Below are 21,866 nucleotides of genomic sequence, written 5' to 3' on the forward strand. Positions count from 1 at the left end.
ATCAGTTTGCTGGCTAGCTCATTGATCTAGCTAGCTCATTGATTTGTTTGGCTGAGTTAGCGAGAAAGCTAGCAAGACTTATATTTTCACTTCGGCTGAACCGAAGGTGTTTGTTTGTTAGCTACCTAGTAAGCCAACGAAGCTAGCTAGTTGAGCTAGCTAGCTTGCTGGCTGGCTAAATCTGTCACAATGGCTCACTGTACGAAATTCGAAAAAGAAATGGATAAAGAGGCGAAGAGGCTAATAAAGCACCTCTGCGGATTTGAGGACGAAGAGGACCAGAATTTTCAGATGGCGCTGAAATTCGCCTGGTCTAACTTTAGGTAACGTGGCTATCTTTCGAGCATCATAGATGAACAACATTTCTCTGCATAGCTCAGTTCTTTCATGGTAAGCAAGTGTTTATCGAAATAATAATACATCGAACTCTATAGGTTTGTATATCTGTTACACAATATATCTCTAATACGGGAAAACAAATTTGTTTAAGAAAAACTTCATTTCGTGTGTCAATGAACAGGTTTCATCGTTACCTCGATGTCAACAGTCACAAAGTACAGCGTACCGTAAACGGGTAAGTTCAATATCAAAAGCATCACTGATGAATGAGGGAGTTACACTACTGAAATATATGTTTGATAGTGTCTACAAATATTTGTTCTCTGACTGATATTGTATTTCCATCAGGATTTATGAAAAGCTAATGGTCCACTCAGACCTGAGCAAGGCAGAGAGCTGGATGAGGCTGACTGAGGAGTTTCTGAACTCACCTCTGCCAAACGTAGATGGAACTAAGGTACCCCCCCGTAATGAGCTGATTAGTATGCATGGTATTTGCCACCTTGTTGTGTCAGCATGCCTTGGATATTGAATTTAGGTGATGGTATTGTAAGAAATCATCACGATTAATTGTCATATCCATTTTCTTTGCAGACAGATGTTCATCACAGCATACTGGCACTTTTGCTTTTCCTCTCAGACTCTCCATCCAACACAAACTACAGTGAGAGACCCAGGATGAAAGAGTTGGGTGAGCACACTAGTTTAACAGCAGGAATTCTCCTGTCACTTTAGTTGTGTTTTCAAGTTGATAACAAAAACGATGCTGCACTTTATATTGAATGGCCCTAATACCTGTGTATTTACGCTTTGCCTATTTAGGTACAGAGTAAGTACTGTATACTTATGCATAGTTACTTAGAGTTTATAAAAGTGTTTGTGGTATGTGTAATTACACTTGTGCGATAACCACAGCAACAACTGTGGTTCTGGAGTACATAATTTATTTAAATGCCTGGCTCTTTGGGCCATTTAATGTGAAGTGGGTAAAACTGTTGCTTTTTTCTCTTGTTTTGTTTGTAGAAAAAGAAGATAACTTTGACTGGGTTAAATATCTGATGGAGGGAGAGGACATTGACACTGGGCCATATCCAGACACACCTGTGAGTAATTTGTGCTCCTTTCACCTGGTACCTCTTTTGAAAGGTTTCCTTGTGCCATTAAAAAAAAACAAAAAAAACAATAGGTACCTAAGCTTCTCCTCTCTCTGGTAACCCTTCTACTCGTGAGAGAGCGAGAGAAATGCAATCCATTGATGCTCTTGCATGCAGCCAATAGCTGTTTTTCAGACTACAAGTCACACAGAGCACCACAGTGAAGTAGGCACTGCAGGGTTGGAGGAGAGATGCTACTCCATTGGTGTAATCCAAGCAATTTGGGCAATAATGCTTAACCAGGGAAGTGTTTAGTTAAATTTACTAAAAACACACAGTCGATGGCCCTTACAGTGAAGGTTGATAAATGCTGGTATGTCCAATCAAACATTTTCTTTGCGGTTTGTGGTTTTCTAGCGCTGTCCAAGGTGCTTTTAAACCTTGTGTTTACCTTAATTGTGTTGCACCTGTGTTGGTCACGTGGTTCAATACTTGGAAAAAGATGACACCCAGCACTGAATGTGTTTAGGGAAAAGGATTTCACAGTTATTGGTTATAGTTGCACAGCAGTTCCACTCTCCGCTGCAGTGAATCTGATGAGAGCGAGCAGTGGCTCACACATATGACAATGAGGGTGACTTGGCTTTTTCTCAGGAGTGGTCCGAGGAAGAGAGCGAGGAGGAGGACAGTCAGCAGCCGTTCAGCAGAGAGGATTCTGGGATACAAGTGGACAGGACACCACTGGAGGACCAGGAACACTCCAAGAACACTGTTCAGGTCACATGGCGAGGTGAGAATATAGCAGCAATATCCTCTCAGGGGTTAATCCATCTCAAAAAACTTGGGTCTGACATCCACCATCTCAGAACTTGCTGCCACTCTATCAGTGGGTGCAAACTGATGAAAGAGGTGTCCCCAAGCTGTTTTTTTTTCTTTTTTGTGACAATGTTTATTGTTCATATAGATAAATGTAAATTCATTTTTTACCAAGTTTACCATCTTTGTTTATGATGTTTCATGTAAAAATCAATTATTTCAAAACTATGAATCAGATTTGCACTTGCCTTGGGTATAGTAATATTTAAGGACCCAAGGAATGCAAATAAACAGCCAAAAGACAATTTTACGACTCTGATCTCCATTATATTGTCATTTGGTTGAACGGTGAATAACGCAATCTTTGTGTCTCTTCTAAAAACATGGGAGACTGTTTTCTAAAACTGTGTTATTTTTTTCTGTCAAGCAAATTACATTTGTTAAGTTTTATAGTCTCATTTAAAAAAAAAACATCTATTTATATTGTAACCAGGTGTCTCCCTTAGGTGGTGTTGCCTTGAGTTGGTCATTTATTTATCAGAAACTCCTGGACACAGCATTGGTGACAGACGGGTTTAATTAAGTGGTGTGTTCTGTGTCATTACAGTAGGTGAGCTGGATTCCCGGGCCTGGTTGGAACAGCATGTGGTGACGCCATACTGGGTGGCCCATGCCCCACGCTTCTCCCACAGCCTGCATCTGCACTCCAACCTGCTCAATGTTTGGTGAGAGACTAGAGACCAGACAGACAGACAGACAGCCAGCTGTAGCCTTCATAAAAAATATCAGTGATTTCCCTAATACATATCTTTGTACTGTCATCATTATGGTATTATATAATTAAGATTCCTGAAGAAACTGAACCTAAGATAAGGGAAAGAGTGTAGTGTGGTAGGACCTACCAAATACACACCAAATCAGTGGCTCTTACCTGACTGTTCAGTAAATGTTCTGTATTTCCAAGCAGATACTCTCCCTAGATTTTAGTTTGACATTGAACAAACTTATGCATCTTTTGAAAAACAAGCCCTGTGACTGAGATTGGAAGTATTGTATGATGAGCTAAAACAAAACAAAACAAAACCATTTTTATTGCATAGTTTGAAGGAATTGAAAGAACTGAAAAGATTATTTTGAATCTGTTGTCAGATTTTAAGGCATGGATGATTTCTGTACATCACCAAGCCCAGGTTTACACCCAGAGAGTGACTTGTCATGCATAACACGTAACACACTTCTCTTCTAGCCTTTTAAGAAAATCAGACCATTATCTGTATTTGTTTGGTTCCCATCAATCCTATCTATGAAAATTGCATGAGTGCTTCATTTTTTTATCCAGCTTAGTGATTAAAGTAAAACATGGAGATATTTCACTGTATTTCATCACAATGAGTTGAATTAGGGCAAATGTGTAATTATCATAGTGAGGATTTGCCAGCGACACAAGAGAACTGTCCACTGTATGGTAAGTCAGAAAATAAGCAGCAGTTACATTTCACTGGTATTATCTATTTTGATAAGTATTTGATAACAGCCTTCAGCCCTGGCAAGCTCTAGTACTATCTCCTCTTTCCAAGCACTAGTTATTAGCATGTATAGAACCTGACTCCATTTGTCTACTGTTCCCATTGTCTTTTCTACAGGGACCAGCACTTATATAACACTGATCCATTGTACCTTCCTGAAGAGAAGGCCTTTGTCACTGAGACACAAGTGATACGAGAGATTCTGTGGTAAGATGGAAAGATTACCTGTGCCAGATTGTGTGGATGAAACTCTGCACAGCATTTTGCCCATAAAGCCAGCTGTTTGTTCCTGGAGTCAGGGGAATTAATTTATGCCTTAATGCAGCTTAGGCCTCTGATGATTGTAATTCTCCTCCAGAAAGAATGCTCTGTTCTGCTTCTTAATATTGGCCTGGTCCTTCCTGGTCTGCGCCCCCCCCCGAGACCTTTAATATGTGTCTTCCCGGTTTGAACCTTTGGCGGATATTTCCGTAATGGCAATAATAGATCCTTTGTGCATTGTTCTAGGCTTCTCTCTGGAGTGAAGAAATCATTTATATTCCAGCAGCATGATGGCAAGGTTTCGGTGAGGGATGACGTGGTGGTCACTCACCTGACCAGTGTGAGTTCACTAGCCATTTCTCTGACTTTCTTCATTACAACAATAAGAACAGGCCCAAAAGCCATCATATATGCTACCATGGTAGCCAAAATCAATATCTTGAAGCACTAACCCATTCCATATGGAGGCTAAGTTGTGCAAAATGAAAAGGAAAATGCAGAAGTGGTATAGAAATTACAAATGGACATTGTTTTGTTGGGTGCATGAAAGCAATGCTTATCTTTGTGGTAATTTTCTTAGCCTTGTGTTTCATTTGCATTTTCTGTTTTTGGTATCAGATATTGGGTTTTCTTACTAGTGAATTCCTCTTTTGTTCATAATTTTACCACAGCATTCGCTGGAAACTGCTGTCCACCTTTTGTATCGCTTGTGTTTGGAACAACACAAAGGAGTGTCCATTTAGAGTCACTTTTTGAAATTTTTTCCACGCCTTTGTAACTTATGAACAAAGTAGCCACTGTAATTTCATGTTTTTTCAGTGTGCCACTTGCAGCTTGTAAGTGAATAAGTCCCATAATTCCAGCTTTAAATACCTTTCTCACTGTGCTGTAGAACTGCCTTCGCTCAGTGCTGGAGCACATTGCAGCGTACGGCCAGGCCGTGTTCCGGCTACAGAGGTTCATCGATGAGGTGACGGGGTACAGCACGGAGCCGTGTCCACCTGGTGCTAGCTCTTCCACTAAGAAAGGCTCGGAGCCACCTTTCAGGACCTACCAGGCCTTTGTGTGGGCGCTGTACAAGTACTTCATTAGCTTCAAAGAGGAGCTTACCTCTGTTGAGAGGGGAATCATTGGCAAAGGCAAGTATCATTAAACCTCTCACCTAAAGTAACATCTGTGCGATGTCTCATCTTATACATAATGTATTTTAGCTTTTATAAGTCACCCATCCCAATGTTGTATGAATGAGCTGTTAGCAAGGGCCAGTTTTTATAACGCATAACTGCTTATTCCCAAAACACTGACAGATTATCATTATCATTAGCTTGAACAGCTCACATTCTACAGAGGAACAGGTTGGAGGCTACTCTAAAAAAAATCAAACTTGTTGAAAGTAAGTTTTGATGTCTTATTTTCTAGATCTCGATATTGTTCATATCAAAGGCTCCATGAGCAGTGCATATGTGTATCACAGTGTCACAGTTACAATAATTGGCATTGACGGTGTCAGTGACAATTACAGGCAGTTATCTGGAATTCCTACAGCTGTTGCAGCAATGAATATTGTATCCCATTTTGAACAAGGTTAATAATGCTAGTGACGACACTAGCTGGGGGTCTGGCAAACACTGGTGAAGTATCACCGCACTGACACTAGGAGTGACCATGACTGTCACCCCTCTGCAGACGAGACAGTGACCCTGTCGGCTGTGCTGGAGCATCTCACCCCTCATCTGGCCCAGATCAAAGTCCTGCACCGGGTTTTCTGCACGGGCGTGGCCGAGGTCCCTCCCGGCACCCCCAATGTGGTGCGGGCCTCCCACCTGCTCAACACCCTCTACAAGTCCATCATTGAGTACGACAGTGCGGGGGAGGCGTCGGAGCAGGCGGTGGGTTCACGTGGCAGCGGCCCTTGGCTTGTGCAACTGCGGCTCATTTTACTTGAGAGGCTTGTGGCTGGTTTAGGCAAGGAGCCATCAAAGTCATTCTGGAGAATCTGAGACCCTTGAATACTTCCAAAGGAGGTGTGACATATTTTAGCCATGGATTAGAAGCCATGTTTCCACTCAAAGAGGTTAGCCATACCTGAGGAATACCTGACGCATCTCTGCAGCAGGCTGACCCAGGCTAATAGTGTCTTGCCCTCCCCAGCTACTGTAGGAGATGTGCCTTGAGCAAAAGTGACTTGGGTATGTGAAGATGTATTTATTCTGTAAAAATTGATTTCTAGAAAGTGCCTGTAAAAATGCTCACTCCAAGCTGAGTAGCACAGACCTATCATTCAGAGGTCAGTGATAATTCATGTTATCAAACAACCCGGACCTCTTACATTTATTTACATGAAATCTGCAGTTATGGAAGGGGAATGCATTGGTTCATAAAATTCATTCATAAAATTTTGTGGCATTAGCTGTGGTCATGGACAGCGATTGCCATTTTCCCTCCATTGAAGATAATGGTTTCCTTACATTCTATGAATATTGTCAGAATTTTTTAATTTACTGATTAGAATTTCTGTCTTGTGATACAGGCAGACATGGTGTTTGCGATTTGAATATAGCCATGTATTTAAATGATTGCTTTGTTCCAATGTCTCCTCCATAGTATAGAGACATTACTACATAACCACATGCAAAATCAGTTGGAGCATTCTCTGCTACTGAGACAATTTAGCGCTCTTTGTATGCTAAATGCAAAACCTAGGGCACTGATTCTCAATCCAGCTCCTGGGGGCCCTCTGCTCTGTGCATTTTCCATCTTTCCCTGCTCTACCTACCTGACTGAACTCATCAGTGGCACTTTTGATTAGCTGAGCACACCTGATGAGAGCATGTTAATCACACTAATTTCAATCAGGTGTGTTTGGAGCAAGGATAGATAGATATGCAGGACAGGGGGCCTCCAGGAGTAGGATTGAGAAACACTGACCTAGGGAACACCATGACAATGAGTTTTGAGGTTGAGTGCTGCTTTAAAATTACTTGGTTGAGTGCAAGCAATTTGTGTGCATAGAGAGGCTATAGAGTCATCAGCTAATATGGATTCATGGCCCACTCCCATCCTTATACTTTCAGTAGTCTTTAATCATTGGTGCACTCAGATGTCCAGACCTACTTTGCTGTCTGGATTTGGGGTTAAGATGACCCTGCTGCGTTAAACATTCATCAGAATTTTCCTCCACGAAAGGAAAGTCTACATGTGACTACATGTGCTGTAAGCCATGAGCCCATTACATTTACTGTAGTAGGTTCAGCTGGGCATTTCAACACCGAATGGGCTGTCCCAAAGCAACGGCTAGACATTTTTAGCTCCCATAACATCCACTGATTTGGTTTGTGCATGGTACATCTAAGAAAATAGAAATGCTGACTGATTTTTATTCCATATTAAATCACCTGTTGGCCTGTTTTGGTTGCTTCTTGGGAAGTAGCCACAGGAACCTACTTCATGTTGTAAACAGGAACGCAATGTAACCAGCGGATCTTTTGCTCATCTCAGGTGGCTCTCCTCTTCTCTCTGTGGGTGGAGACCGTGAGGCCGTACCTGGAAATTGTGGATGAGTGGATTGTTCATGGTCACCTGTTTGACCCAGCCAAAGAGTTCATCATTCAGAGGTATGTGTTTATATATCAGTATTAAACACATAAAATTCTTTGACAATAAACATTAGAAAGTGTTTCTTTGGATTTAAGAGGCATTTATAAACTAGCCAGGCAAATTCTACTTGGTGTATGCTTGGCACATCAATTGAGACACTTTTTCAGCTATAATTTCTTAATGCTTACTAAAGCACATCAGAAAACCTTAAATGGTTTCAAGTGCTTAATGATACTCTTACCGATCTATAAATGTAAGATGCTCACATTAGTGTGAGCAAAGTGCAGCTTTTTCAGAGAAATACTTCAGGTGAACTAAAGGGGGCAGGTTGTCTAGAATAGGTGAATACTGTCATAGCTTGAAAAGCTTTAATATAAGCATTTAAGCTCAAGTTCATGTTAATTGTGTTAGCATTAAAATGTGTGATCAGTGAAAAAAGCTTGACTTCATAAGCCGATGGAATGCTGACGTGTTAGGTTGTGCTGAGTGTTTTGTGGCTATGCTATTCAGGAACAAGGATGTGGCAGTGAACCACAGAGACTTCTGGTACGCCACCTACACCCTGTACAGCGTGTCGGAAACGGTGGAAAACGAGGAGAAGCTCAGTGATGCGGCCAGTGGCAGCTCGGCCAGCGACCAGGCCTCCAGCAGCAAGCAGCACACCATGGTGTCCTTCCTCAAACCCGTGCTCAAGCAGATCATCATGGCCGGCAAGTCCATGCAGCTGCTGAAGAACCTGGATGGCAAGGAGAGCAAGCAGCCCGACAGCTCCCCTAGAGGTCAGACTTCATGTAACGTTTGTGCTTAATGACATGTTTGAGTGTTCATTTCTTCTCAGACCCAGTGGCAAAGAATCAGTCTTTTGCATTAGGGTCGCTCCATGTGAAATCAGCGAACCCAAGCCTTTGATTTATCTGAAGCATCCACAAGTGTTTGTCTGTTGGGAAAATGGTTGGTTGTGTCTGTCCTCCTTACCGGACCTTATGGGTGTCATGTCATTCTACCCGAACAGCATGAAAGGGTGATTTTTCCTCAATTCAAAGTAAAAAAAAAAAAAAAACACTGAGCCCGCCTCTCTTGCTGAGTTGTGCCTTTGATTGGTGGGCTGCGGGCGTTTTTCAGACGGAGAGAGGAAGAGCCTGTACACGCTGTTCTTGGAGTCTGTACAATCCCGGCTACGCCGCGGGGAGGAGTCACCGGCAGATACTGTCTCCGAGCAACAGGCCACCAAGAGGAGCCTGGTCCGCATGCAGTCCATCGTGGCTCGGCACCTGGAGCTGGACGACATCCATGACCCCCTGCTGGCCATCAACTTTGCTAGGTAGACACCACTTTCCACTTAGTGATAGAGTCATGATGATAAGGGTGTTAGTTTAGAGGTAGTGATATAGAGGTAGCGATACGTGTGTAGTGTGCAGTGCGAAAGTTGAGTAAACATAAAAAATGCAAATATGCAAACATATCAATGTAAGATACTGTGATGTGCTTGCTGTAAATGATCAATTAATGTCCTTCAGTCCAAATTTTTTTACCAATAGGTAACTTTTGGAAAGGAGTTTTTGGTGTACTTTGGTATCTTACATTAGAGATGAGGTCCTTAAACATGCCCCATAGTGTGTTGTAACTTTAAGAAATGTTAAGTGTGAATGAGAAAGGATTCTGCTTCATTAAAAACATGAATAGATCAGGTCTACTCAATCAGAAGAGCTCTGCTTGGGTCAATTTAATACACACAGTGTCATTTATGATTAGATGTGATGTGGGTGAATTCTTCTGTGTAATTGGGGACAATTTATTTCAAGGCTCTGGCTCAGACTACAAAAAACAGCCTATACAGCAATTTTTCTCTGTAAATGATACAATAAGTCACATAACATGTTTGAGTTTTGAAAGGAAAACATTGTCTAAAGTTCACTGTTAATCATACTCTCACTGATGTGCATGCTTAAATGAGTGGCATTCATTTCAGTGAATATTGGTGTTGTCTAATCTGTCTGCAATGCTTCCACATCAGTCTAGCTTAGTTAGATACATTTTAGCTTTTCATAGACCTGGTATTTATGAAGTTATGTCCTATTATTATAAGTTATGCCCTAAGTAATATGAAGGCTGTCATGTGTAAACAAGTCAATGTTAAAGCGTTGTAATGAAAGTTTGGTTTTTAGTCCAATTTTAAAAGCCAAGGCTGTTATAGCAGACCTCAGGTGGTTAGTGAGGGCATGTCTGTTCCACATGACAGCGTGCTGACGGCCCACTTCCTCTGCCAGTGGCTTTGCCCTGTGAGTGGGGCCCTCTGTCACAGAATGGCTCTTCCCTTCCCCCCCTGTAGACTATACCTGGAGCAGAGCGACTTCCATGAGAAGTTCTCTGGCGCTGACGTGATGGTGGACCGTTCCTCGGAGTCCGTGACGTGCCAGACCTTTGAGCTGACGCTGCGGTCCTGCCTGTACCCCCACATTGAGAGGAGGTACATTGAGTGCTGCGGCAACCTCATGAGGACCCTCAAGAAGGACTACAGGCAAGTGTGGAGCTGCACATCTCTGACCCGGTGACAGCACCCTGCTGCTTGATGTGAACCCCAAGTCAGATTGCTGCTACAGATGTAAACATTACTGAAATGAATATGAAAAGTGATGTCTCATTTTTACATTGCGTTACATTACATGCATTTAGCAGATGCTTTTATCCAGTGACCTCCAGCACAATAAAACATAAGTGTATACATTCAAGTTAAACTAGCACCAGTGTCAGACCAACACTCCCAAACCAGTCAGCGCAAGCATAACACTATTCAAGCCCTGCCACAAGTTTACTTGTGCAACCTGTCTAGGCAACAGAAGCCAAGTACACTAGAACACAGAATTCAAAATACATCACAGTACTTCACTTAAAATAAACAGTCTTGGAGGTAGCAGGTGTTAGGGTGCGGGGGTTGAGTTAGATTCTGTTTTTGATTTACATTTAGCCAGTTGATAGATGCTGTTCTCCAGAGCGACTGACAAAGCAAGGGTACATAAGGACATCTTATGAAGTCGCATGAAAGCCAGTAACACCGCATACGGAGCACATGTGAACATCCATCAGTCCTTCACACAGTGCTGTAATAACTAGTGCCTGAATGCAGAAGTGCTTCAATACATTTCAACAAATAGAGTAGTAAGCGTTGCTGTGTAGGCGGTTGACTGAGTGCCGGATTGAAAGGGCAGCGCTGACGTGTGGTTGAGATGTGTCGAGTCATCCTCTGCGCTGTCTGAAGACCCTGGGGAAATGTCACCGTGTGCTCTCACTCACCCCCGGCGTGTCGTTCCTTCCTGCCCTGTGACTGGTCCCTTCCCCCTCAGGTTACTGGAGTACCTGCAGGCCATGCGTAACTACTTCCTGCTGGAGGCGGGCGACACCATGTACGACTTCTACACGGCCATCTTCGACAAGGTGCTGGAGAAAGAGAGCTGGCAACAGCTGTCCTTCCTCAATGTGCAGCTGCAGGAGGCTGTGGGGCAGCGCTGCCCAGAGGACAGCATTAGGTACTGCAGGGGGATGAAAGTACTTCTTTTCACATTACGTTGTATTATTGGCATTTAGCACATGCTCTTATCCAGAGCGACTTACATAGGTTACAGTTTTTACATGTTTCACATGTTATGCATTCATACAGCTAGATATTCACTGAGGCAATTTTAAGTACCTTGCCCAAGGGTACAGAAGCAGCGCCCCGGTGGGGAATTGAACTTTTCGGTTATGAGTCCTTACGAGTCCTATGCCACCCTTTCAGTAAATTAAATTGAAGTATGACAGGAAACTCTACATTGTTGCCTTTGGGGGCTTTAGATGTAGACCGAAACTATGAGTTGATCTTCAAAGTTCACTGTTATAATTATGCTGGAAAAAATTCCCATAGGTTAAAATATGGACATAATCTGATGCAGAGTTCTCAAAAGTGAGGTTGCTGCTAGGAGCTGTATTTGCTGATCTATCACTGCCCCCTGCTGGCTTTGTAGCCAAATGGCACGTTTCTGTACCAATCATTTCAGCTTTCATTGTTGCCTTGTCAATAAACAGTGCAACTACAGAGGTTATATTGAACTCATGCGATAGCCATATCACAAAGACAGCCTAGTTTTCTGTTCTCTGACATCTCCATATTAAAGGCAGTTCACTTTGTCCTAATAAATGATCCTTTGGTGTGATTGCCTACAAGGGTTGCTTTTTTCTGGCTTGGGCAGGAGCTGTTTACATCAATGACCCTTTGACTGCCTATTAAAAAGCATTAGATAGAGTATGAACATGAATGTGAGAAGGTGTTTGTTTTTTTGCTGGAGATTTGCTGTAACTATTCAGTCCAAGAGCATTTCTCTCCACAGGCAAGTTCATTGGGAGGCCATGTGCAGTGCTAGAAGGATGCAAGGCAATGACACTAAAAGTCAACTAACTACCCTACAGTGTGATATGCTATAGTGAACCTAGAGGTTGTGATGCTTCTGAAGGGGGGAAAACTAAAAATAGGTTTGGAATGAGAGTTATTCCGGTGTATCAAGAGCACTAGTGTTTTCTTTTGCTTGCTGGTGGTTTATTGTCTTTTAGTCCACTACAGTAGATGTGTCAGTTAAACATCACTTGCTTGTGGGAGGCTTGAAGACTGTACAGGAAAACATTCTTGTGTGGTCGGGGCCTGAGACATGAAACACATTGAAACCCAGCCACTAATCACTAATTACAGACCACAGCTTAAATGTATTACCTTTTCATGAGGGAATACATTTTTTTACTTACCCCTTGTTAAAATGTATCCTTGGAGCCTGAACTGTTCCATTTGTCAAAACTGACTAGAAGTCTGGAGCAGTGGAACACAGTTGGTTTTGTTCCAGTATGGTAGGGTTGGTTGGTAAAAATAATGGTAACTAGATGGAGCAGCTTAGTCTGCGTAGCGTGTATGTCTATGGAAAGAGTGTAACATATTTTTGACATTTTGTCTTGTAGTGCACCTCCACCCTTCTTACAATCCAGTGGGTCTCAAGCCAAGATTTGTCAGCTAATATAGTACTATAAATAATGGACTACTCATCTAATTAATGAATTAATTAATTCAGTCAGTCAGCCAGTCAGTCAGTTAGTGACTCTCACTTTAGAATGGTGTTGATCTGGGCCTGGCTCTAATACATCTTAACATTCCAACAAATTGTATTGTATTTTTCTCCCTTACTATAGGTTGTCAATATTTCTGGAAACCATAGACCCAGCAAAGAAAAAACACCCAGTGAATAACCTTGATGGCCTTACTCTTAGCTACAAGGTATGCTTCCTTCAACTGTTACCACATACATAATAATGCATTAATATGGAGTTGGTTGCAGAGCAGTACAGACTGGTCTGTTTTCCAGGTCCCGTGGCCAGTGGACATTGTCATCAGTTCAGAGTGTCAGAAGATCTACAATCAAGTCTTTCTGCTCCTGCTACAAATCAAATGGGCAAAGTATAGTCTGGATACACTAAGATTCAGTGGTGAGCATCCTATGGTTGTTATTATTAGGATTAGTATTATTACAATTGCAATAATGTATAATTGTCTGTTTAAAATAAGTTCTTATTTGCAGTGATGTCTAACATCTTGCCATTTAGACAGCAGGATATTTACTGAAGCAATTCAGGTTAAGAACCTGGCTCAAGGGAACAAAAGCAGTGTCTGAGTCCCTACCCATCATATTACTGCCACCATCACATTTCTGGAGGAACATATATGTCAACGACATTGAATATTGCCGTGAACTTAAGTAACTATAATGTTAAATTGTTTAAAATTGTTTTGTACTGTGTCAGACACATTTTATCTGAGCACTAGTTTGTTGCCATAGACAAAGTTAAGGAGTCGTTATGCCTATCAACAGATTTGACAGTGGCTGCAAGGAGACAGGAAGGAAGCATGACTGAAGAAAGCACACAGATCAAGCAGCAAATTCACAGAATGTTCCTGCTGAGAGTGAAGCTCATGCACTTTGTGAACAGCCTACACAACTACATTATGACCAGGGTGACTCCTCTCACTGCCGTCTGTATGATGTGGTAGTTTGTGTGCATGTATGGATCATGTGCTTGCGTCAGGGTGACTCCTCTCACTGCTGTCTGTATGATGTGGTAGTGTGTGTGCATGTATGGATCATGTGCTTGCGTCAGGGTGACTCCTCTCACTGCTGTCTGATTGTTTTGCTTAATTAGCTAGCATGCCTTTTATCTGGATGAGCAATTTTATAATTTTATTTTGGTAGCATTCTTTTTCTAAATGTCAAGAGAGACTTAAAACAAGACAGAGCTCAGTTTGTTAAAAAGAATTTAATCATTACTAAGAGGGGGCTCAGCCAGGAAAGTGCTCTTCTTGATAATTACAAAGAGGTAATCTATCCTGCAGTTACAAATGACACAAGCTTTTTCAGAGAATTTAAACCGTTGAGTCTGTGCAGGTTAACTGATCTTTGCATTGATACTGGCATATAGAAGGAAGAGAGCATTAATCTGTGAACATGTGCAAAAGCTGAATGATTGTAATAGAAAAGATAGAACAAAATAACATTAAGAAAAAGGGAAATAATTGGTATCGACTGTAGAGATAATGAACAGATAATTTCATTGAGGATAAAGCAGACCAATGGTCACAAGCTGTCACTGGCTCACGTGTGTGCATGTGTGCATGTGTGTGTGTTAACATGAGTGTGTTCGTGGGATAGTCTCTGTGTGTGCTAATCCACGCAGCATCTTACTGTCTCACATTATTTTTGTGCTTAACAAATTCCCTCACCCAGCACTTGTATTGCCTACATTTTATATACTGTTTATTTGTTTGGCTGGATGTTTTTCCTAAAGAAATTTCAGGTTATATACTTTGCACAGGGATAAAACCTGAATGCAAGCCAAGATTGCAAACCACTTCACACTGCCACCAATTAAGTTTTACAGAGAACTGTGGTCAGAAATGAGTATCTCGTGACCACGGCTAGAATGACTCCTCAAGACACAAGAATTACACACAAGTGAGCCCATTCACATTTTTGTGAGGCTGCTTTTGTTAGTCATTGAGTTTGACCCCATCCAGCTGTGGAACATCACACCACATGATCTGGAGAGACCATTATGGTTCAGGGAACGGTGTGGTTTTTCATGTGCTTAAGTTTGTGATGACTGACAGCGCCTCCCCTGGGCAGATCCTGCACAGCACTGGTTTAGAGTTCCAGCACCAGGTGAATGAGGCGAAAGACCTGGACCAACTCATCAAAATCCACTACAGATACCTGTCCACCATCCACGACCGCTGTCTGCTCAGAGAGAAGGTAGGTCCTTATGGTGTACCAGTATGAAGCCCATCTTGACGTGTCGAGTGATGATTGTAAAGGAAACAACTGATCATTTGTTTTACATTACATTATTGGCATTTAGCAGATGCTCTTTTCCAGAGTGAATTACATAGGTTACAGTTTTTCACGTTACCCGTTTATACAGCTGGATATTTACTGAGGTAGTATTGGGTCAAGTACCTTGCCCAAGGGTACAACAGCAGTGCCACAGCAGGCAGTGGAACCAGCAACCTTCTGGTTATGAGTGCTGTTCTTTACCACTATGCCACCCTGCCGCCTTTGGAGCCCTTTGGTCGTCAGTCTTCATCGTGATTCTGCATCGTTTGTCAGCCCATGTGTCGTTATGTCTCTGCAGGTGAGCTTTGTGAAAGAGGCAATCATGAAGGTCCTCAACCTAGTCCTCATGTTTTCTGACCGCTGGCAGGCAGGCTTTGGAGCCTGGAAGTGAGTATCCAGAGTATTATCAATTAATTTAAAAAAATTCTTATACTGACAGTCATTGATAGATCACAGGGAGAGTATATGTGCTTCATTCTCAGAATGCCCATTTTCGTGCTTCTGTGCGTGTTCAGTCAGTCCTCATAACTATGAACCGAATTTCTTCCTATTTCTAGGGTTGAGTCCATTGATAAGATGGAGTCTGATTTCAAAAACTGTCACATGTTCTTGGTGACGATACTCAACAAGGCTGTCTGCAGGGGGTCCTTCCCCCATTGTAAGTCAAACACAGTTTTATTTTTGCATTTTTCACCCTTTTTCTCTCAAGTTTGTGATCCCAAAGCTAATTTGTTCCACCAGTGAGGTACTGTTCATTGTTGGAAGATCACATGGCCTGATGAGGACTGGGACTGTAGGACTCATCCTTTGCTTGGGGGCCTCAAACCCAGTGGTCATGAAATATATACTCCCATTTGTCATAGGTTAAAAAGTAAATGTTATATAATAGCAAACTTTTATTTTTTTGCAAAAAAAAAAAAAATTATTACCCTAGTTACCTCATTTAACAATAAATTTGATTAGGTTTTGGCAAATTTACATTTTTAAGGTAAGAACAGAAAATGTTGGGGCTTGTAAATTGTGTACTAATACACAGCAAGTCACAGCAAATTGTATGCTAATGTGGCCTTGGTGGTGTTCTGTTATTCCTAGTGGAGTCCCTGGCCTTGTCTCTGATGGCTGGCTTTGAGCAGTGCTGAGGACGGGCTGCAGACATGTGGCGTGTGCTCTCACCTTCATCTGCACCTTCTGCAGACCCAAGAGCCATGTGCAGGTTATGTTTGTGCTCCATATTGTCATCTGAATACTGCTGTTCCTTGTTGGGTTTTTGTCTCCACTGAGATTTTTAACATCACATGGCATGAGATGTCCTTGATGTAAAAAAAAAAAAAAAAAACAGAAAAGAATTAACTTACATTAAATGAACTTGAAAAACATGATGATGATGTGGCTACAATGACTCCCCAATCACGGTGGCTTCTCTTGAGACAATGAAGGCAATACAGGTACAGGGGGGCCAGGAAATGTACATGTATATATGTGTATATAGAATAAATTTGTCTGTTTGTATTTGCTGCTGACTATGTCCGAAGCTGAATTGTTTTATGTGCTAAATTTAGCAAGAAGATAAGTTGTTGGTGCAAAATAAAGTCTGCTCTTGTTATAAAATCAAATGCTATTTCATTGATTTTGTCTCAATTTATGAAATATAAATATAAATATAAAGTTTCTTAAGCCTGATCCTAAGGAGGCACATTGTTTCTGCTGGTTTTTGTTCTTGTAGCATTCTGCTGGAATGAAAACCTGCTTGCATAGTATACCCCCAGGACCAGGGCTGAAACACATTGCTATAATACAAGCATTGAAATCACTGTCTGTGTTCACTTCTGTTTCTTATTCTATTGCTGTGTGTCACACAGTGGAGTAGCTGAATTCTGTTAAATGGCAATTAAGAAATTTAAAGGCTTAATTTCTCCCACTGCAGTAACTGCATTTCGTTAGGCCTTAAATTATGTAGGCAGGCTTGAACACAATGTTTTTTTTCTGGAGTTCAGATAACCTGTGGGCTTAGAATAAAACCTTCAGGTAGCCAGCAGCATGTTTTTCTTTATTAAAAATAAAAATGGAACAAAATTTCTAAAAACCCTGCTCATAAAATGTTTCTTAAAGTGGGGTTATCCGGCTTTACTGTCATTTATGTGGCAGAAGCTATTATGTTAACAGACTTAAGGATTACATAAATTCAGCAGAGACACAAATAATATAGATACAGAGCAGTCAGAATTGTGGTAAATGGGCATTAAGGTTAATAGTGCTGAAATAAAAACAACACAGTGTCTAGCAATTCCTCTGAAGAGTAGTGTCATTTCATCACACTAGATTTGCCAATGACCTATAAAGGCAATATTACCTTATGTCAAAGCATAAATTTGGTGCCAAATGATTGCTAAGAGCCACATTAACATATGTACAGTAACCAACACTAAACTGAAAGAGCTAGACTTATATTTGTAAATCCAATTTAGGATTGAGTGAAAAGATTTGGGGTGAACCTGCACCTGAACCAAAGTGAAATCTTAACAAGTGCGTTTCTGGTTGGTGTTACCAGATGGATGGTGTTATTACAGGTCTGACAGTTGCGGATAGTAAGCTCTACCACTAGAGAGCCAATCAGTAAATAAAGTGACATTTGGATTTTCAGCAAATTTTCAGAAAATATGTCAATTCTGGCAGCAGGGTTCCAGTATAATACCGGCTAAATACCATATTATCACATATGGTAATTTTCTCTGCAATTGGTTTCAATGGTGATACCCTGAGTTTTTCCAATTAAGAAGAGCTGGAAAATGGCAAAAACACATTGTCTGGTTACCACCCAAGTTGAGTGTGGGGGAGGTCAAAGGGAAAAGATTCCAACAGAAAGTGAATACTTTTTCAGTACTGTGTTGGATGAAATAGCTAATTTATCATATTGGTTACGATGATTTTTATACATAACACACACTTATGTTTTCTGTACACATTTTCTGTACATTTTGTTTTATTATGTAGTGTTTCTGTTAGTTTCGAAAACTCCCTAATACTCCCACTTTTTTGGATGGAATAAAATACATTTAATAAAGCTGAAAACGTAAACTGTGCTTACAGTAGGATGTTCTGTTGTTCTCTAACCTTCTCCCTCCCTCTATTGGTCGTTGTGTGCACAGCGTCAATTGGTCGGAGTTTCCTGTCGCAGCTCCCTGTTAGGAACTCCCAACCCGAGGTCCTCCGTCTGGCAGCTCTTATCTTTCAGTACGGCTGGAGCGAAGGGACAGGAAAAGGAAAAGTTTGGTGAAGAGGGCGAGTTTTTGTTTCGAGAACACCGGGAAGGTTTGCTCTCCGAGGCCGTATGCTTCTTTGCCAGCTCGTTAACTAACTTTCCGCGATTGTATGGAACTTCCAACTTGAGAACGCACCATATCCCAAGAGAAGTCTGGGCGCTTGATTGCTGGCTGAGCTTGATAGGTAAGAAAGAAAGTTTCGAATCTCATTGGGTGTTGTCTTATCACTTGCGTTTCGCATTTAAACTTTTGCTGAACGAATTGTAGCCACGTAGATCTCATTGTTTTCAAACTCCATAGGTGGTAATAAAACTGGAATAATGTTGATTTCCGACATGGCTATCTAAATTCATTATTTTCCTAGGCCCGCCCGTGACTCATTTTGATTCTGGCTGGTGGAGTTTGGCAGTACTTGATGGAGTTGGAGAACGGAGCGAAGTAGCTAGCTTCTCAATTAGCTAAACCAGCTTGTTTCGGATCAGCATTTCGTGAATAAGCCAGCCATTTGGCTGGCGAGTCCTTGATTTGGACTTGAAACATGCGACAGCTTCATTGTGTTTTTACTAATCTAGTTCTCATCTCATAAAACGTGATGTATCCGTTCAGTGCTACGTTGCTAGCTAACGTGCTTACAGGCTAAACGTCACCTTTTGAATTCGCTCGCCCATGCTATGAATTTAGTCCATCTAGTGAACGCAAAAATCAGAAAATTGTTAGCTGACATTAGTGAACCAGGTCGCTACTTAGCATTATATATGTCATCACTACCAAGATATTGACTTAGCTTTGCTTTAGCACAATATTTTGAATTCGAAATTGCGTCACATGTTCCTGCTGGGAAGGTATCTAACATAATCACAAAGCACTTTGCTGCATCATTTAATGCAGTTAATATAGATAACTAGATGGACAATAATATAGACAATATAGACTTAGCTACTTGGGTTAGTTATCGCACTTTTGCCTTTGCCTGTAAATTAAGATTCACTTGAAAACTGCTGCTGTACTTACTGTTTCATGACTTGAGTGTTTTCCTTTATTTATAAATCCGTAGTCCGTGCTGATCTAGCGTTAATCAAACTATGGTTTATTTTGTATCTAGATAATTGAATCAGTCTCATAAGTGCCAAAAACCTCAGACCGCAGCGCGCAGTTCCGCCCTGTTTTCACTCTGCCAGTAACCACATAACCTGTCACCCTCAATCTCAAAGACAGTGAACGCACAGCTAGCAACTGTAATTAAGCATTAAGCATGTGAAGATGCCTGCTTGTGATGTTTAACACAAACAGTGCAAGCAGATCTGATACTTACATAAAATTAAGGACAGGAGATATTTAAGATGGAATTGTTCTAACAGTGAAGTGATTTTTTTTTTCTTGAACTAGAACTTTTTCTTGAGCTCAGCTGTAGTCCACAGCTTGGGTGCAGTAAGGTAAATAAATATCAACTTTAGGTCATCCAGTGTAGACATGACAGGGAGGGTCGTATATAGTATTCCTGCTGCAGTTTACCAGTGTATCAAACTCAGTTTGATTTAATAAAGGACTTAAGTTTAAAAGCCACTGCTTAAGATGTTGTCAACGAAGCATTAGAAGTAGTTGTGTAAACAGATTCTGTGAGTTCATGGCAGCTTGAAAGGTTTTGTTTATTGATTACAGGTGGTTGAGTTCTCACAGACATCTGGAGTCAGGCCATATCAGGTGTGCTACTCTCCTGCATCCTTAAGCTTTCATGTTTCACATGGAATATTGTGCAAATGAAACCGCAGGAGCAGGGTGAGTGATGGAGAGGGCATGGCTCTCTGGCTCGCTATGACGTTCAGGAGATTGGGCCTGTTGTGTTGCTCCTTAACATTTTTGTACTGACTCATAGAGAGGAAAGGCTATCTGTGAAAGCTTTTCTCTGCTCAGTTAAATGCTGCTTCTGGAATGGAATGGAATGAGGTGGCTGTATGTTTGTGTGGAATGACTCTGTGCTCCAGCCCTGCTGTAGCGGAGCTGTGTTGATATGACAGCTGCTCTGAATGTAGCTGTGCCTGTCTGTGGAGGGGGCAGCTGCTTATGTTTGGGAGAGGCAGAGAACACTTCCCTGTCAGGGTCAGGTCTGCAGAACTCTGCCTGCTACAGCTGACATCTTGGACTGACCTGTTGCTCCCCTGCTTTGACCCTTGGATGGATGTTTTGACAGCATTTTGCCATTTTTTGATTTACTTTCTGATCAGCAGAATACTTTTTTCATGTTGAAGCAGGCTGTTTGTTGTGGGACTCTGCTCTACATCACTGGTCCCAAGAAGCAGTAGAAAAAAAATCTTGCATACATTTTCCATCTAGAGCCTGTTTAAACCTGCTTCACAGTCGTGAGCGCTGGACTCCAAGTTCTCTCAGGATCTCTGTAAAATTACCCGTGGTGGATGTTTTACCCAATGAACTGGGCACAGGTTAAATGTCTGCAGCTCTGTGTGCTGAAAAGATGCACCTCAGCAGAACAGTCAGCTTCAGTGCCTCATCACAAACTTTCTTTTTGATGCAACACCTTGCACACCGTTTGCCTTCACGAGCCACAGGATCTACCACTTCTCAAAACTGCGACTAAGTTTGCTCCTCCGTTTCCTTCCCTTCACGTTCTGTGTTAGCGGCAGAGGTGTGACATTTTCATGATCTGGAGTTTATAAGGAGTGGGGTGGGGTGTAGCTTAGCAACAGGAACTGTGATGAGAAAATGCTGGTTTAGATATCTGTATGACAATCTCACAGTGGAAAGAAACTGTTACTCTGAGCCCAGCCTGTATTTGTTGCTGGGTATGAGTGGGCTTCAGCTAAGGGACTGAAGTGGGCGTGAGACATACTCTCATTTTTGAGACTAAGTGGGTGAATAGGTGATTTGTTTTTCTTGTAGCAACTAATGCACGCTCATCTGTGATTGTCATAAATCTCACATGGGTTTCCTTGGACATTCAAGAGTAAAATGCAAAAGATCAAAACATAAAAAAAGCAAAAAAGACAAAAAACATTGTAGAGGTTTGGAGAAGTGTTAGCAGTGGCTTCCACAGGCAGGGCCTCAGGGGGCAGCTTGTACAGCAAGCTGGTCTACCCCCACCGCCTGCATGTACAGAGCCAGAGTCACACCCTCTTCGTCCCCAGAAGCCAGGAAGCGTCAGGCCACTATTTGAATGTGTCAGTCTTTCTCCTGCTTCCTTATTTTTTGCAGCTGTTAGTGGAAATGTTGTCATGACCTCATGTACCCTCCTTTAACAAATCATAACGCAGGCAAGCTAATGTCTGAATGTACACTGTAGAATGAGCCCTTTTATATAAAGCAGCCCTTGTATGAAGTCAGTGCCTTCTTCTCAAGTTTGTGTTAACTCCCTAGGCAAAGGCCTTACCTTGAGCTGGTCTTTCCAGGATGATGATAGGGTGGTGGAGTATTGTGAGCAGTGGGCCTAGAGACGTCTGAGCATTTCAAAGGAACTTTGAGGCAAATACCAGCAATCTAGTACACTGACTGACATCAGATAACTTATTTAGTAGAAGCCTTGAATATGTGAAATGTAGAGGCTTGTAATATTCATGTTGACAG

The 21,866-nt window shown here is 41.7% G+C and overlaps 2 protein-coding genes across 2 annotated transcripts in view; both read left to right on the top strand.

The window, feature by feature from the left end:
• The first annotated feature begins 83 nt into the window (after window positions 1–83).
• Window positions 84–16,619, top strand: tubgcp5 (tubulin, gamma complex associated protein 5). Its single transcript, XM_036540447.1, has 23 exons — window positions 84–323; window positions 521–574; window positions 688–796; window positions 934–1,030; window positions 1,363–1,442; window positions 2,088–2,223; window positions 2,857–2,974; window positions 3,893–3,982; window positions 4,283–4,376; window positions 4,929–5,175; window positions 5,723–5,925; window positions 7,535–7,650; window positions 8,144–8,412; window positions 8,756–8,954; window positions 9,963–10,151; window positions 10,975–11,157; window positions 12,839–12,923; window positions 13,012–13,132; window positions 13,516–13,658; window positions 14,824–14,949; window positions 15,329–15,417; window positions 15,588–15,688; window positions 16,123–16,619. The coding sequence occupies exons 1-23, from the start codon at window positions 190–192 to the stop codon at window positions 16,167–16,169; spliced, it is 3,030 nt and encodes a 1,009-aa protein (XP_036396340.1). The 5' UTR covers window positions 84–189; the 3' UTR covers window positions 16,170–16,619.
• Window positions 16,620–18,208: 1,589 nt separating this feature from the next.
• The window catches only part of LOC118785578 (cytoplasmic FMR1-interacting protein 1 homolog), a 50,101-nt gene continuing 46,443 nt past the window's right edge, over window positions 18,209–21,866 (top strand). Inside the window, exon 1 of the mRNA XM_036540355.1 lies at window positions 18,209–18,474. The gene's annotated coding sequence lies outside the window, so the exon portion shown is untranslated. The remainder of the gene's footprint in view (window positions 18,475–21,866) is intronic.

The sequence above is a fragment of the Megalops cyprinoides genome, chromosome 11 (genome assembly GCF_013368585.1).
Source record: "Megalops cyprinoides isolate fMegCyp1 chromosome 11, fMegCyp1.pri, whole genome shotgun sequence".
Lineage (NCBI taxonomy): Eukaryota > Metazoa > Chordata > Actinopteri > Elopiformes > Megalopidae > Megalops > Megalops cyprinoides.